This window comes from Bufo bufo, chromosome 9 (genome assembly GCF_905171765.1).
Source record: "Bufo bufo chromosome 9, aBufBuf1.1, whole genome shotgun sequence".
NCBI lineage: Eukaryota > Metazoa > Chordata > Amphibia > Anura > Bufonidae > Bufo > Bufo bufo.
Window position 1 is genome coordinate 160,867,723 of NC_053397.1, and position 15,484 is coordinate 160,883,206.

Consider the following 15,484-nt stretch of genomic DNA (forward strand, 5'->3'; position numbering starts at 1 on the left):
CAACCAGTGGACAGGCGTGGTGCTGTTTTAGGAAGGAAGTGGCCATGTTTTTTTTTCTACCCTGGACAACCCCTTTATTACATACTGGTCCCAAGTTATGGATCTTCACTCTATATCCTCCAGTTTTGTTACTCATGAAATTTAGTGATGACCACCCACCCCTTCATGACAGCTCTGTAGGCACAGCGGTAATTTATTCATATGTGGTCCTCTTCTTCTTTTTTTTTTTTTTTTTTTATTTCTTACATTTTTGAACATAAACTTGAGTTGTCTTTGGAGAGGCCATCTCTTGTTAGTTGTAGAAATGCAATTTCATGAAGTAGTAAGCCTAAGATAAAAAACCTTTCATGTGTTTACATCTTTACCATGGCGTTCTAGTTGTCAGAGTTATTTCTTGTCTTCTTCATTTAGTAGTTTCCCACCTCGTACGTTGTCTTGTTCCTCTCCAGCACGAGCCCTGTTCTTAATCTTGTGCTGTCCTTGCTTTGTGTTGTGCGTCTTTATTTTTCTCAGTGGCAATCAGTTGGGATAAGCAGATTATTGCCAAGGGAGAGGGCAGTGAGTTTCTGTGTTTAGTGTTCTGCTGATCTTGCGGTCTTCGTCCACATGAGTGTAACATGTTACATGTACTGTGTAAATAGGCCCTGGATGGACGTGTTATCCTCTAATATCAGTTTAATTTTATTAAAGGGGTTGACCAAGTGAATCTTTTTATTTATTTAATAAAAAGGCAAAAAAACTATTATAATAATAATAATAATTATAATAAAAAGTTATACTTGCTATCCTCAACCCACTCAATTCCATCGGCGTTGCTCTGTGATCCGCGCTGTTGCGGCCATGACATCACTGGCGTCAGCTATGTACGGCACGAGACTGCTGAGGCCGGTAATTCGCTGCAGAAGTATACGGACACATCGCCGCTGCAGTCAGGAAAACAAGGCCCCACAGGGGGGTTCAGGACGGTGAGGTTGGGGTTTTTATTTATTTATTTTTGTATTATCCTAATAACGTCCTTGGCTTTAAAAAAATAAAATCAAAAATACAGCATAAACTCTGACAACAGCTTTATGAAGGCTGACAACTGTATCTGTTGAGATAGCATGACCAGGCCAGGACATTGTCACTATGATGTAATGAATGGTGGTTGCATGTTTCCTATTTTTCCTTTGTGTATTTATGGTTGAGCATATGCATGAACACATCTTGGGTGGAGACGTTCTTCATTCGGTGGATTTCTATTTAGTATGGCGCTTGGTTTAGTGAATGAAGATGCCTTTCTATTTACAGCATTTGTCATCTACAATTTCCTGAGCCTTTGCTATGAGTATCTTGGGGGTGAGAGCAATATCATGACTGAGATTCGGGGGAAACCTGTTGAGTGAGTATTATGCATTTTTTTTTTCCTTCCAAGAATGTCATATTATTCCAGCGCTGAAAAAGAATTATAGGTCGTATTCCTATTAGAAACTGGAACCTGCAAAGTACATCACTAGCCTGTATACTCCAGCTGATGCCCTTTATACACGGAATGAAGAAACTTTTCCTTTTATTGATAATATATTATTTGTTTAGTATAGTATATATTTTTTTCCTTTTTTTTTTTTTTTTTTTTTTTTAACCCCTTAAGGCCCTATTTCACCTTAACCCCTTAAGGACACATGACGTATCGGTACGGCATGTTTCCCGAGTCCTTAAGGACACATGACGTACCGGTACGTCATGTGTTGTTCCGATCACTGCCGCCCGGCCGGCTGTGATCGGAACAAGGTGCCTGCTCAAATCATTGAGCAGGCACCTCGGCTAAATGCGCGGGGGGGTCCCGTGACCCCCCCATGTCCGCGATCGCAACAAACCGCAGGTCAATTCAGACCTGCGGTTTGTTGCGATTTCTGCAGTTTCTGATCCCAGCGGTCCCTGACCGCGGCGATCAGAAACTTTAGTGTGCCGAAAATATATTTTTATCACCCCCCCCTGCACCTCTGAATGATTTTAGCCCGGTGGGAGGTGCAGGGGGGGTGGTGCGGGAGGCGGGCGGTGCGGCAGGCGTGATCGCGATCCCCCGCCCGCCTCCCATTGAATAATCGTTGGTGTAGAGTGGGTATACCAGGGTGCCAGCACATTGCTGACACCCTGGTATAAACGGCTGACATCGGTGATGCAATGTCAGCCGTTTAACCCTTTCCATACAGCGGTCCGTACGGACCGCTGTATGGAAAAAGTTAACAGTAAGAGGGAGCTCCCTCCCTCTCCGATCGGGGGGCTGCTGTGCCTTTGCAGCCCCCCGATGGAGAGGGAGAGAGCTCCCAGACAGCCCCCCGCCAGCGCCGTCCTCGCCCTTCCCCGTCTGCGCAGTTCTGAGCAGACGGGGAAGGTTCCCATGGCAACAGGACGCCTGCTCAGGCGTCCTGCTGTCCATGGTGCTGAACAGATCTGTGCTAAAAGCATAGATCTGTTCAGTGTAAGTAAAATACAGTACAGAACAATATATATTGTACTGTACTGTATTATACAGACATCAGACCCACTGGATCTTCAAGAACCAAGTGGGTCTGGGTAAAAAAAAAAGTGAAAAAAAAGTAAAAATCAAAAAACACATTTATCACTGATTAAAAATTAAAAAAATAACATTCCCTACACATGTTTGGTATCGCCGCGTCCGTAACGACCTGATCTATAAAACGGTCATGTTACTTTACCCGAACGGTGAACGCCATAAAAATAAAAAATAAAAAACTATGATGAAATTGAAATTTTGCCCACCTTACTTCCCAAAAAAAGGTAATAAAAGTGATCAAAAAAGTCGCATGTACGCCAAAATTGTAGCAATCAAACCGTCATCTCATCCCGCAAAAAATGAGACCCTACTTAAGATAATCACCCAAAAACTGAAAAAACTATGGCTCTTAGACTATGGAGACACAAACTTTTTTTTTGTTTTAAAAATGAAATCATTGGGTAAAACTTACATAAATTAAAAAAATGTAATACATATTAGGTATCGCCGCGTCCGTGACAACCTGCTCTATGAAATTACCACATGATCTAACCTGTCAGATGAATGTTGTAAATAACAAAAAAAAAAAAACGGTGTCAAAAAAGCTAATTCTTGTTACCTTGCCGCACAAAAAGTGTAATATAGAGCAACCAAAAATCATATGTACCCTAAACTAGTACCAACAATACTGCCACCCTATCCCGTAGTTTCTAAAATGGGGTCACTTTTATGGAGTTTCTACTCTAGGGGTGCATCAGGGGGGCTTCAAATGGGACATGGTGTCAAAAAAACAGTCCAGCAAAACCTGCCTTCCAAAAACCGTATGGCATTCCTTTCCTTCTGCGCCCTGCCGTGTGCCCGTACAGCAGTTTACGACCACATATGGGGTGTTTCTGTAAACTACAGAATCAGGGCCATAAATAATGAGTTTTGTTTGGCTGTTAACCCTTGCTTTGTAACTGGAAAAAAAATATTAAAATGGAAAATCTGCCAAAAATGTGAAATTTTGAAATTGTGTCTCTATTTTCCATTAAATCTTGTGCAACACCTAAAGGGTTAACAAAGTTTGTAAAATCAGTTTTTAATACCTTGAGGGGTGTAGTTTCTTAGATGGGGTCACTTTTATGGAGTTTCTACTCTAGGGGTGCATCAGGGGGGCTTCAAATGGGACATGGTGTCAAAAAAACAGTCGGCGCACCTTTCACTCTATGCCCCGCTGTGAGGCCGTACAGTAGTTTACAGCCACATATGGGGTGTTTCTGTGAACAGCAGAGTCAGGGCAATAAAGATACAGTTTTGTTTGGCTGTTAACCCTTGCTTTGTTAGTGAAAAAAATGGGTTAAAATTGAAAATTAGGCAAAAAAATGAAATTCTCAAATTTCATCTCCATTTGCCAATAACTCTTGTGCAACACCTAAAGGGTTAACGACGTATGTAAAATCAGTTTTGAATACCTTGAGGGGTGTAGTTTCTTAGATGGGGTCACTTTTAGGGAGTTTCTCCTCTAGGGGTGCATCAGGGGGCTTCAAATGGGACATGGTGTAAATAAACCAGTCCATAAAAATCTGGCTTCCAAAAACCAAACGGCGCACCTTTCACTCTACGCCCCGCTGTGAGGCCGTACAGTAGTTTACGGCCACATATTGGGTGTTTCTGTAAACAGCAGAGTCAGGGCAATAAAGATACAGTCTTGTTTGGCTGTTAACCCTTGCTTTGTTAGTGGAAAAAATGGGTTAAAATGAAAAATTAGACAAAAAAAATCAAATTCTCAAATTTCCTCCCCATTTGCCAATAACTCTTGTGCAACACCTAAAGGGTTAACAATGTATGCAAAATCAGTTTTGAATACCTTGAGGGGTGTAGTTTCTTAGATGGGGTCATTTTTGGGTGGTTTCTATTATGTAAGCCTCGCAAAGTGACTTCAAACCTGAACTGGTCCCTAAAAATTGAGTTTTTGTAAATTTCTGAAAAATTTCAAGATTTGCTTCTAAACTTCTAAGCCTTGTAACATCCCCAAAAAATAAAATATCATTCCCAAAACAATTCAAGCATGAAGTAGACATATGGGGAATGTAAAGTCATCACAATTTTTTGGGGTATTACTATGTATTACAGAAGTAGAGAAACTGAAACTTTGAAATTTGCAAATTTTTCCAAATTTTTGGTAAATTAGGTATTTTTTTGTGCAAAAAAAATAATTTTTTTGACTTCATTTTACCAGTGTCATGAAGTACAATATGTGACGAAAAAACATTCTCAGAATGGCCTGGATAAGTCAAAGCGTTTTAAAGTTATTAGCACTTAAAGTGACACTGGTCAGATTTCCAAAAAATGGCCTGGTCCTTAAGGTGAAAATGAGCCCGGTCCTTAAGGGGTTAAAGGGTTTCTATCACTTGGTATCACATATTTAGGTGTTAGACACTAGCGATCCGCTAGTGTCTGCTCTAACAAACCATCCTAATATGATAGGTTTTGGGGCAGCCGTTTTGCTAAAATAACAACTTTTATTAATATGCTAATGAGCCTCTAGGTCAGGGATCAGCAACCTTCGGCACTCCAGCTGTTGCAAAACTACAATTCCCAGCATGCTCCATTCATTTATATGTAAGTTCTTAGAAGAGCAGAGCAAGTATGCATGCTGGTAGTTGTAGTTTCACAACAGCTGGAGTGCCGGAGGTTGCCTACCCCTGCTCTAGGTGCTATGGGGGCGTCATTAGCACCTAGAGGCTCCGTCTACCTTCATAAACTGCCGCCGCCCAGCGCGTCCCTCCAGCCCGCCCATCTCCTGCTGAATGCGATCCTCTCCGTGCGCGTCTCTGTTCTGCGCATGCGCAGTGAATGTCTGACCGCTTCCCTGCTCAGACATCTCCACTGCGCCTGTTCCTCGGAGCACTATGATGTCATCGGCGCAGGCGCAGTGGAGATGTCTGAGCAGGGAAGCGGTCAGACATTCACTGCGCATGCGCAGAACAGAGACGCGCACGGAGAGGATCGCATTCAGCAGGAGATGAAGTGATAGAAACCCTTTAAGGCCATTTTTTGCAAATCTGACCACTGTCACTTTAAGTGCTCATAACTTTAAAACGCATTGACTTATCCAGGCCGTTCTGAGATTGTTTTTTCGTCACATATTGTACTTCATGACACTGCTAAAATTGGGTCAAAAAAGTTAATTTTTTTGCATAAAAAAATACCATATTTACCAAAAATTTAGAAAAATTTGCAAATTTCAAAGTTTCAGTTTCTCTACTTCTGTAATACATAGTAATACCCCCAAAAATTGTGATGACTTTACATTCCCCATATGTCTACTTCATGTTTGTAGCATTTTGGGAATGATATTTTATTTTTTGGGGATGTTACAAGGCTTAGAAGTTTAGAAGCAAATCTTGAAATTTTTCAGAAATTTACAAAAACCCAATTTATAGGGACCACTACAGGTCTGAAGTCACTTTGCGAGGCTTACATAATAGAAACCGCCCAAAAATGACCCCATTCTATAAACTACACCCCTCAAGGTATTCAAAACTGATTTTACAAACTTCGTTAACCCTTTAGGTGTTGCACAAGAGTTATTGGCAAATGGGGATGAAATTTGAGAATTTCTTTTTTTTGCCTAATGTTCCATTTTAACCCATTTTTTCCACTAACAAAGCAAGGGTTAACAGCCAAACAAGACTGTATCTTTATTGCCCTGACTCTGCCGTTTACAGAAACACCCCATATGTGGCCGTAAACTACTGTACGGGCACACAGTAGGGCGTAGAAGGAAAGGTGTGCTGAATGGTTTTTGGAAGCCAGATTTTGCTGGACTGGTTTTTTGACACCATGTCCCATTTGAAGCCCTCCTGATGCACCCCTAGAGTAGAAACTCCAAAAAAGTGACCCCATTTTAGAAACTACGGGATAGGTTGGCAGTTTTGTTGGTACTAGTTTAGGGTACATATGATTTTTGGTTGCTCTATATCACACTTTTTTGTGCGGCAAGGTAACAAGAAATAGATTTTTTGTTATTTACAACATTCATCTGACAGGTTAGATCATGTGGTAATTTTATAGAGCAGGTTGTCACGGATGCGGCGATACCTAATATGTATACAATTTTTTTTTATTTATGTAAGTTTTACACAATGATTTCATTTTTAAAACAAAAAAAATGTTTTAGTGTCTCCATAGTCTAAGAGCCATAGTTTTTTCAGTTTTTGGGCGATTATCTTAAATAGGGTCTCATTTTTTGCGAGATGAGCTGACTGTGAGTGGCACTATTTTGGGGTGCATATGACTTTTTGATCACTTGCTATTACACTTTTTGTGACGTAAGATGACAAAAAATTGCTTTTTATACACAGTTTTTATTTATATTTTTTTACGGTGATCACCTGAGGGGTTAGGTCATGTGATATTTTTATAATGCCGGTCGATACAGACGCGGCAATACCTAATATGTATACTTTTTTTATTTTTTATTTAAGTTTTACACAATGACTTCATTTTTGAAACAAAAAAAATCATGTTTTAGTGTTTCCATAGTCTAAGAGCCATAGTTTTTTCAGTTTTTGGGCGATTATCTTGGGTAGGGTATGATTTTTGCGGGATGATATGACGGTTTGATTGGTACTATTTTGGCGTACATGCGACTTTTTTGATCACTTTTATTACCTTTTTTGGGAAGTAAGGTGGGCAAAATTTCAATTTCCTAATAGTTTTTATTTTTTTATTTTTATGGCGTTCACCGTGCGGGGAAAGTAACATGACCGTTTTATAGATCAGGTCGTTACGGACGCGGCGATACCAAACATGTGTAGGGAATTTTATTTTTTTCATTTTTAATCAGTGATAAATGTGTTTTTTGATCTTTACTTTTTTTCACTTTTTTTTTGACCCAGACCCACTTGGTTCTCGAAGCTCCAGTGGGTCTGATGTCTGTGTAATACAGTACAGTACAATATATATTGTACTGTACTTTACTTACACTTTGTCTGAACAGATCTCTGCCTTTAGCACAGATCTGTTCAGCACCATGGACAGCAGGATGCCTGAGAGGCGTCCTGTTGCCATGGGAACCTTCCCCTACTGCTCAGAACTTCGCAGACGGGGAAGGGTAAGGAGGGGATCTGTCGGGGGGGCTGTCTGGGAGCTCTCTCCCTCTCCATCGGGGGGCTGCAAAGGCACAGCAGCCCCCCGATGGGAGAGGGAGGGAGCTCCCTCTTACTGTTAACTTTTTCCATACAGCGGTCCGTACGGACCGCTGTATGGAAAGGGTTAAACGGCTGACATCGCATCATCAATGTCAGCCGTTTATACCAGGGTGCCAGCAATGTGCTGGCACCCTGGTATACCCACTGAACACCAACGATTATTCAAGGGGGAGGCGGGCGGGGGATCGCGATCCCGCCTGCCGCACCGCCCACCGCCCACAAGTTAGGTTAAGTACATATTAGCAGTACACACAATAACCTGTATGACACTGCAGCAAAATTGCTTCGATTTCCATTTTAGATGCATTGTTGTACACAGAGCATATCAAATATGTCTTTATAAAATAAATCTAAATAAGTTATGCCAAAATCATGGAAGCAATATATTTTTGGTATTTATAGGAAGACTATCTGTGTATAGGATCGACAGCTAACATTGCTGAGAAAGCCTCCCCCAATAGTCTACATCCAATATATTCACTGAAATATTATATAATCTCTATATAACTCTTGTGAAGTCTGTAAGGTCTAGTATATCCGTGATGGGTGATGTCCTAAAAATCCAATAAGGTATCCATTTGAGCAAATGACATGAGAAACCTGGTCTGAACTGTACATTGCTCACCCTACAACACAGAATAATCGCCCTGACAGGATGACGTATCTATGTACAGACAGGTATAGCGGTATCTTTAATGGGGAATGCTGGCAGCATTATACAAATATAAATGCATGCAGAAAATTCTTATGAAAAACTCCTATAACAACCTTGGAATGCATGGATTGCAGAAACTGTAGATATACAGAGATAAGAATATAGTGCCTGCATAGGAAATCACTGTATGCGCTTTTCTGCATGTAGAGTCTCTCAGTGCGTTTTTCTTGCATATGAATATAACCGGAATTCAAACAGTCCTTCTGAATATTTTGTGACTTGTATACATATGGACTGTAGTGACCTAGAGTGCGTTTTATTTGCAAGACAACACCCTGTTGTTAGGATCTGCAGTTAAGCATTTATTGTGTGTCATTGCAGACCCATCCACTATTGAGAACATCCAGGATACTTTGTCTGCAATAAGTTGATTCGAATATTACAAAACTACTACCATTGTTTAATTTATTTTATGTATTTTATTGTATTTTATCATATTTGATCAAACGTAGTTATAATAAATTGTTTCAACTCCGTGGGGCTCCGCATGTTTTGAGTGTGCCAATCCTACATTGACAGTTATACAATTTGAAGGGTGAATTCATCAGATTGTGCACCTCTTATGGTTGTGGGACTAGTGAGCTATTTCCAATATATTTACTAAGCATTATAGTGTCATTGGGAGTCTGTCAGGTACTTTTAGACGTTTAGAAGTCGTAGAGTAGCATTTGGTAGAATTAGGGTACCTGCACACGGTGCTGTACGCAGCGTAATACAGTACCAGCAAAGTGAATGGGATTTGACAAATCTCATGTACACTTTGCATATCTTTTGACTTACCATGCAGATATTAAAATCTGCAGGATGTTAATTTTTTGCGCGATTCCGCACCTTAGATAAAGTGGTTTTCCCAATAGGCCTCACTGGAATTGTAAATTTTAACAAAACAAAGACCTTATAAAAAAAAAACCCCACCAAAACCATGGATTTATGTGCATTTTTTTTATGTGGTTTTGGTGCTGATGTCATCCAGATATTCAGCGGACAGCCATCTCCCCCAATTCGGCTGGGCTGAGCACATGTATATGTTATCAGTGGGGAGAGGCGCCTCTGACAGCTGCTTATCTCCTGGGAGAACAAGAGGATCAGGCATTGAAATTCATTGTGCCAGATGTTTATCTTATATCAGGAACTCCCCGTACACTTTACCTTATCGGTGGGTTCAGCTGACAATAGTTGAATCCGTATGGAGGCCTTAAAAGTTTTTTGTTTTTTTTCTAGTTTGCATTAACATCCTTTAAAATATTCATTTATGAAGGTAGCTGTAATTTTTATTTCTTTCACTTTCATGGCTCCTATCTTCTGTTCTGGACTGTGGTCACATGACCGTGTCCATGCAGCTCTTTTTATTTTCTATTTCCTGTAATTTTATGTCCATGGGCGTGTCAAAGCAGTGACAGGGGAGTGTCTATGTAACTAGCTGGGTGGGAGGAGCTATACACTAGCTGGGCTTTGTTAGGGGCGGTGCCAGATCTGTGGCAGAGAAAGGAGAAGTGCATCATGGGCTTGGTTGGATACAGGAAGTGCTACATAAAGGATGGAAACAATCCAGAGTGATGGGTTTACATACTGAAAACTGGTCAGAAAAGTTTAAATTGGAAAAAATAAAAAATAAAATGAGGAAGGTGTACATGAGGTAAGTAACTGCATGAGCACATCTGTTAAAAATAAGTAATCCCAGAAAACTCCTTTTATAGGGGTTGTCTCATCTCATGGACGGGATGAAATGAAGTCCAGACCACGAGGTGGATGGGAAAAAGCAGAGCAGCCTAGTACTGCACTATGTTCATAGCTCACATTGCAGTGCATGGGAGCTACGGAAACAGCGGAGCACCACAAACTATGCTGTTTCCATGTTAGAGAAATGCCATGGCTCTCTGTGCTACACTGTTTCCATAGCTATCATGTACTGCCATGCGAGCTATGAAACTTGGTGCCAGGGCTGAAAGACCTTGAAGTAATCTTCAAATGTTAATGTCTCTAAGGCAGGGCTCGACAAATCCCAGGTCGCCATGGCGTCCAGGAATTTTGTCCTGGCGCCTGGGTATTTGCCCCTGCTTGAAAATAGGCCCAGCACACCAGCAGCCGGGTGCAGCCACTGGAGCGTTAAAGAGGACCTTTCATCTGGCAAAAAATTGTGAACCAAGTCTCATGATCTGTACAGCGGCGTCCAGGGATCTCACTGCACTTACTATTATCCCTGAGCGCCGCTCTGTTCTCCTGCTATGCCCTCCGGTATGTTCGGTCACTTGGTTATAGTAGGAGGAGACTGCCCTTGTTCTCCTGGGCGTCTCCTTCTGCGATTGGCCAGCGCTACAGCCTAGGAGAAGGAGACGCCCAGGAGAACAAGGGCAGTCTCCTCCTACTATAACCAAGTGACCGAACATACCGGAGGGCATAGCAGGAGAACGGAGCGGCGCCCAGGGGTAATAGTAAGTGCAGTGAGATCCCTGGACGCCGCTGTACAGATCATGAGACTTGGTTCACAATTTTTTTGCCAGATGAAAGGTCCTCACCGCAAAGCTAACAATGTGACAGGCGGTGCACATGAAGGGTTAAGCCGAGTGACATCACTCCCTCTCCCCGCTGGCTGTCAGTGTCAGCTGGCTGCGGAGTGACACACGACATGTACGTGGCAGCGCTCACCTGCCCGCTAGGCGCTCTCCACCGCACGCCTCATGTTCCGGGAGCGGTGCAGGTGACTACGGCAGGGTTTTCGTTTTCCTGTACGAAGACTCTTGTATTACTGTACTGCGACGGCAGCAGGAAGCGCACGGCGTCATAGCAACCAATGACTCCGTGCGCACAAGAAATCCAGGCCGGTATCACACGGTCCGTGTTCCACGGACGTGTGCATGAGGCTTACCACACTCACAGGACTCCGAGATCCCTCTGACAAACAGGACCGCAGCCCCACCCCCTCCCCATCACAGCATGGGATATAGATCTGGCAATAGCTGGAACCAAATCCCGGCCTGAACTCAGTGCGTGTCCACAGCAAGCACAAGGACGGCCCCGGAGACGCCGACAACAGCGACTCCATTATACCCTGGACAGGACAAATAATCCGGGACAGCAGAAGGACAGTGATCCCACAGTGACAGCGGATACAGGCGGCAACGAGGGACATTTCTCTTCAAACCCAGCGCTGCTTCAGTTTTATCTAGTCCGAAATAAGTTTACAAGAGAAGAACTATGAGATGAATGATAATCCTGGAAGGGATCTCAGTTCTGTCAGCTGCAGCGCAGGGATTATACACACAGTGACGTCACAGCGCAGGGATTATACACACAGTGACGTCACAGCGCAGGGATTATACACACAGTGACGTCACAGCGCAGGGATTATACACACAGTGACGTCACAGCGCAGGGATTATACACACAGTGACGTCACAGCGCAGGGATTATACACACAGTGACGTCACAGCGCAGGGATTATACACACAGTGACGTCACAGCGCAGGGATTATACACACAGTGACGTCACAGCGCAGGGATTATACACACAGTGACGTCACAGCGCAGGGATTATACACACAGTGACGTCACAGCGCAGGGATTATACATACAGTGACGTCACAGCGCAGGGATTATACACACAGTGACGTCACAGCGCAGGGATTATACACACAGTGACGTCACAGCGCAGGGATTATACATACAGTGACGTCACAGTACACTGATAATAAACAATGCCCATGTTCTTTGGTTCTAGACTTCTTTATATGTTAATTTTGTCGTTGAAAATTAGCCTTTATAAGGTAAAAAAAAAAAAAAACGACTCCTAATTTTTTTTTTTTGCTGGCTTTTAGATTCCAAGGAAATTTGTCAAGCCCTGCTCTAAGGGTACTTTCACACTTGCGTTGTTGGATTCCAGCAGGCAGTTTTGGATCCTGCAATCTGTATGCAAATGGTTACAATTTGTAGATGTCATCCGGAAAAACGGATCCAGTATTTATCTTTTTCAAATTTTTAAAGGTCTGCGCTTGCACAGACCGCAAAACCAGATCAGTTTTTCCGTAACTCTTGGGGCCGGATCCGACATTAATGCATTTCAATGGAAAGTGTTCCGGAATTTTGGATGGAGAAAATACCGCAGCATGCTGCAGTATTTTCTCCGTCTAAAAAACGTACAGTGACTGAACTGAAGACATCCTGATGATACTGAACGGATTGCTCTCCATTCAGAATGCATTAGGATAAAACTGATCAGTTTTTTTCCGGTATTGAGCCCCTAGAACGGAACTCGGCGCCGGAAAAGTTTAACACAAGTGTAAAAGTGCCCTAAGAACGAGGCTCCAAATTGTGCGTGGTATCTTTTTTCATGTGAAAGCAGGAGAAAGTAGTTAAATAGCGGGCAGCAAGAAAAACAACCTAACACCCAGCTGTGTGCCCCATAATAAATTCAGCCCAACTCATGGGATTTAAATATGTAAACATAGTACCTGTGCTGACAACCACTTGCTCCCACAGTGTAGCTATGTTTTTTTTTTTTTCTCAATACGCCCTCATTTGAGATGTTCCTCCATAGATTATGTTACCTATAATTGATAGTGATTGGCCACAAAGGCTGCGTATTGAATTTAAAAAAAATTTAATAATGGGGGGGCGTGGCAAGCAGCCGACATGGCTGGATGTATGTAAGCTGAGCTCCGCGGCCGGCGCAGAACTACAGGGCAAATCCTGACTACTACCAGCCAGTACCAACATAACATGAATCCTTGGAGGAACTCCGACATCATAAGGAAGCAGACACATATCCGACTTGGGGTCCATTCACACGTCCGTAGAATGGGTCTGCATCTGTTCCGCAATTTGCGGAACGGGTGCGGACCCATTCATTCTCTATGGGGTGGGAATTGATGCAGACAGCACACAGTGTGCTGTCCACATCTGCATTTCCGCAGCACGCCCCCCCGATATTCCGGTCCGCAACCGGAAAAAAATAGAACATGTCCTATTCTTGTCCGCAATTGCGGACAAGAATAGGCAGTTCTATGGGGGTGCTGGCCGGGTGTATTGCGGATCCGCAATACACTACGGACATGTGAATGGACCCTTACCCTGAAGTGTGAGTTGAAGTGAGCAGCGCGACCAACGGCACGAGCGCCGGGAGAGGAGCTGAGGGGTGGAGGTGTACAACGCAGCTGCGGCTGTGAAGAGGTGAGAGACACAGAGAGAGGGGCCCGGAGGGAGACTGAGCGGGCTGAGAGGACCAAAAAAGGGGGAAAATTAGAAGCAGTAGGCGCTGCAAGTCCCCGCTGACTTTCCTGCCAGTCGGCCATTTTTACCAGCTCCCCGGCAGCACCAGGAGAGAGGAGGGAGCTTTGTGCAGCGCAGCAGAGTATCCGGTCTACAGATAAAGTGGACAGTGCAACCTCTTCAAAAGAACCCTCTATTTCCCTCCTGGGACTATATCCTTAATACAGGGGTGCAGGACAACCTCGGCACAGACTCTGCACGCTCCTCTGGTGGGCCCCATAGCCACAAAGAAGCTAATTGAGCTATATAAGTGCTCACAATAGATATGATCAGATATACTTGCTTTCAAATCAATATAATAATGGGGCCACAAAAGGCAGCAGACAAACTGAAAGAATTTGCAAGGCAACCAGAGGAGTCGTCGCGGTCTCCTCTACTGCAGCGAAATGTGCACACTAGGGCTAGCACTGCATCAGACACTGTAGTCCCTGCAACAGCTCCTGAAGATGCTCGGGATGAACCCACCCTTAAACAAGTAACAGCACAAGTCCTAGAGGTTATTACGGCCTGCAAGACGTCTCTTACAGGGAAACTGGATGAAGTTAAGATTGATCTAGGCCTCCTGCATCAAGACATGCATAATTTGCAGGACAGAGTCCAACATGCTGAAGAACGTATATCACGCATTGAAGATGCAACTGCAACTGTTCACAGATCCATATCAGAGCTTAACACCAAAGCAGAACTCTGGAAACAGAAAGCAAATGACTTGGAAAATAGACTCCAGAGAAATAATATATGAATCATCGGCTTGCCTGAAAGAGCAGAGGGTCATACTCCAGATGAGTTTATAGAGAAGTGGATTAAATAACTTTTCCCGGATGCAAACTTCTCTTTTGGCATTTGCAGTTGAAAGGGCTCACAGGGTGTCGGCAAGACCTCCGCCACCTGGAGCCCACCTCGACCCATGCTCGCAAGATTTCTTAATTGCAAAGATAGAGATAGGATATTGGCTTTAGCCAGAAGACGACAAGAAATCAAATATATGATAATTCCAGAGTTTTCATCTTCCCAGACTTTTCCGTGGAGCTGCAAAAACAACGTGCCACCTTTTATAGATGTCAAACGGCGGCTAAGAGATGCCAACATACCCTACTCCATGGTTATCTTACGAAATCAAGAGTGGTAGAGCGGTTTTCTTCACCTCCCCCGGAGAAGTTGCTGAATGGCTAACCTGAAGGCGAAGATCACCAAGATGAGGGAATCCTTCAACCCCTCTAAGGACTGGTCACCAGATGGGACTGGCTAGACTAAGTTGAAATGTTTTCAATATGTTCAAATTTAGCTTCCTGTTCATTCTGTTGCGTGTTTTAGCTACGGACTAAGGGTCGCCTCTACCATATCTTTATGCTTAACTAGAGGTATTAAAGTAGTTACTGCAGCCTGCATACTTCTGTCAAACCATCATCAATGATAGAGGCATCCTGGTTTCACTGGCCAGCACCAATAATGGAGGCATCCTGGTTTCACTGGCCTAGAGTCTGGTATTGAAGGAGCCACACCAGACTCCACATTTACTCAGCGAATACTTTACAGTCAAGGAGTACAGTTGGTATTTCTAGTTTTCTAAGATTTCAAGGTTCCTCAAACAAATTTTCTATACCTTTATCATAACCACTGCAATTTGTTCAGCTCCTGGTATTGTTAAGATTCACAGTTTATGGATCTAGTTTTTAATGTTAGTATGTTTATGGTTAATCAAACGCACATGCTCAGTATCGTCACAGCCATCGCGATATGTCTAGCTCCTGACAACATATTCACGCCCAGGATTCCATGGCTGAGTTGAATATTCTTTCAGGGAATGTT

The 15,484-nt window shown here is 43.1% G+C and overlaps 1 protein-coding gene across 3 annotated transcripts in view; it reads left to right on the plus strand.

The window, feature by feature from the left end:
• Positions 1-15,484, plus strand: part of TMEM184B (transmembrane protein 184B) — a 66,518-nt gene that overhangs the window by 36,424 nt on the left and 14,610 nt on the right. For all 3 annotated transcript variants that reach the window (XM_040406968.1, XM_040406967.1, XM_040406969.1), the window contains exon 5: positions 1,291-1,381. In XM_040406968.1, coding sequence (XP_040262902.1) covers positions 1,291-1,381 — 91 coding nt within the window. The remainder of the gene's footprint in view (positions 1-1,290; positions 1,382-15,484) is intronic.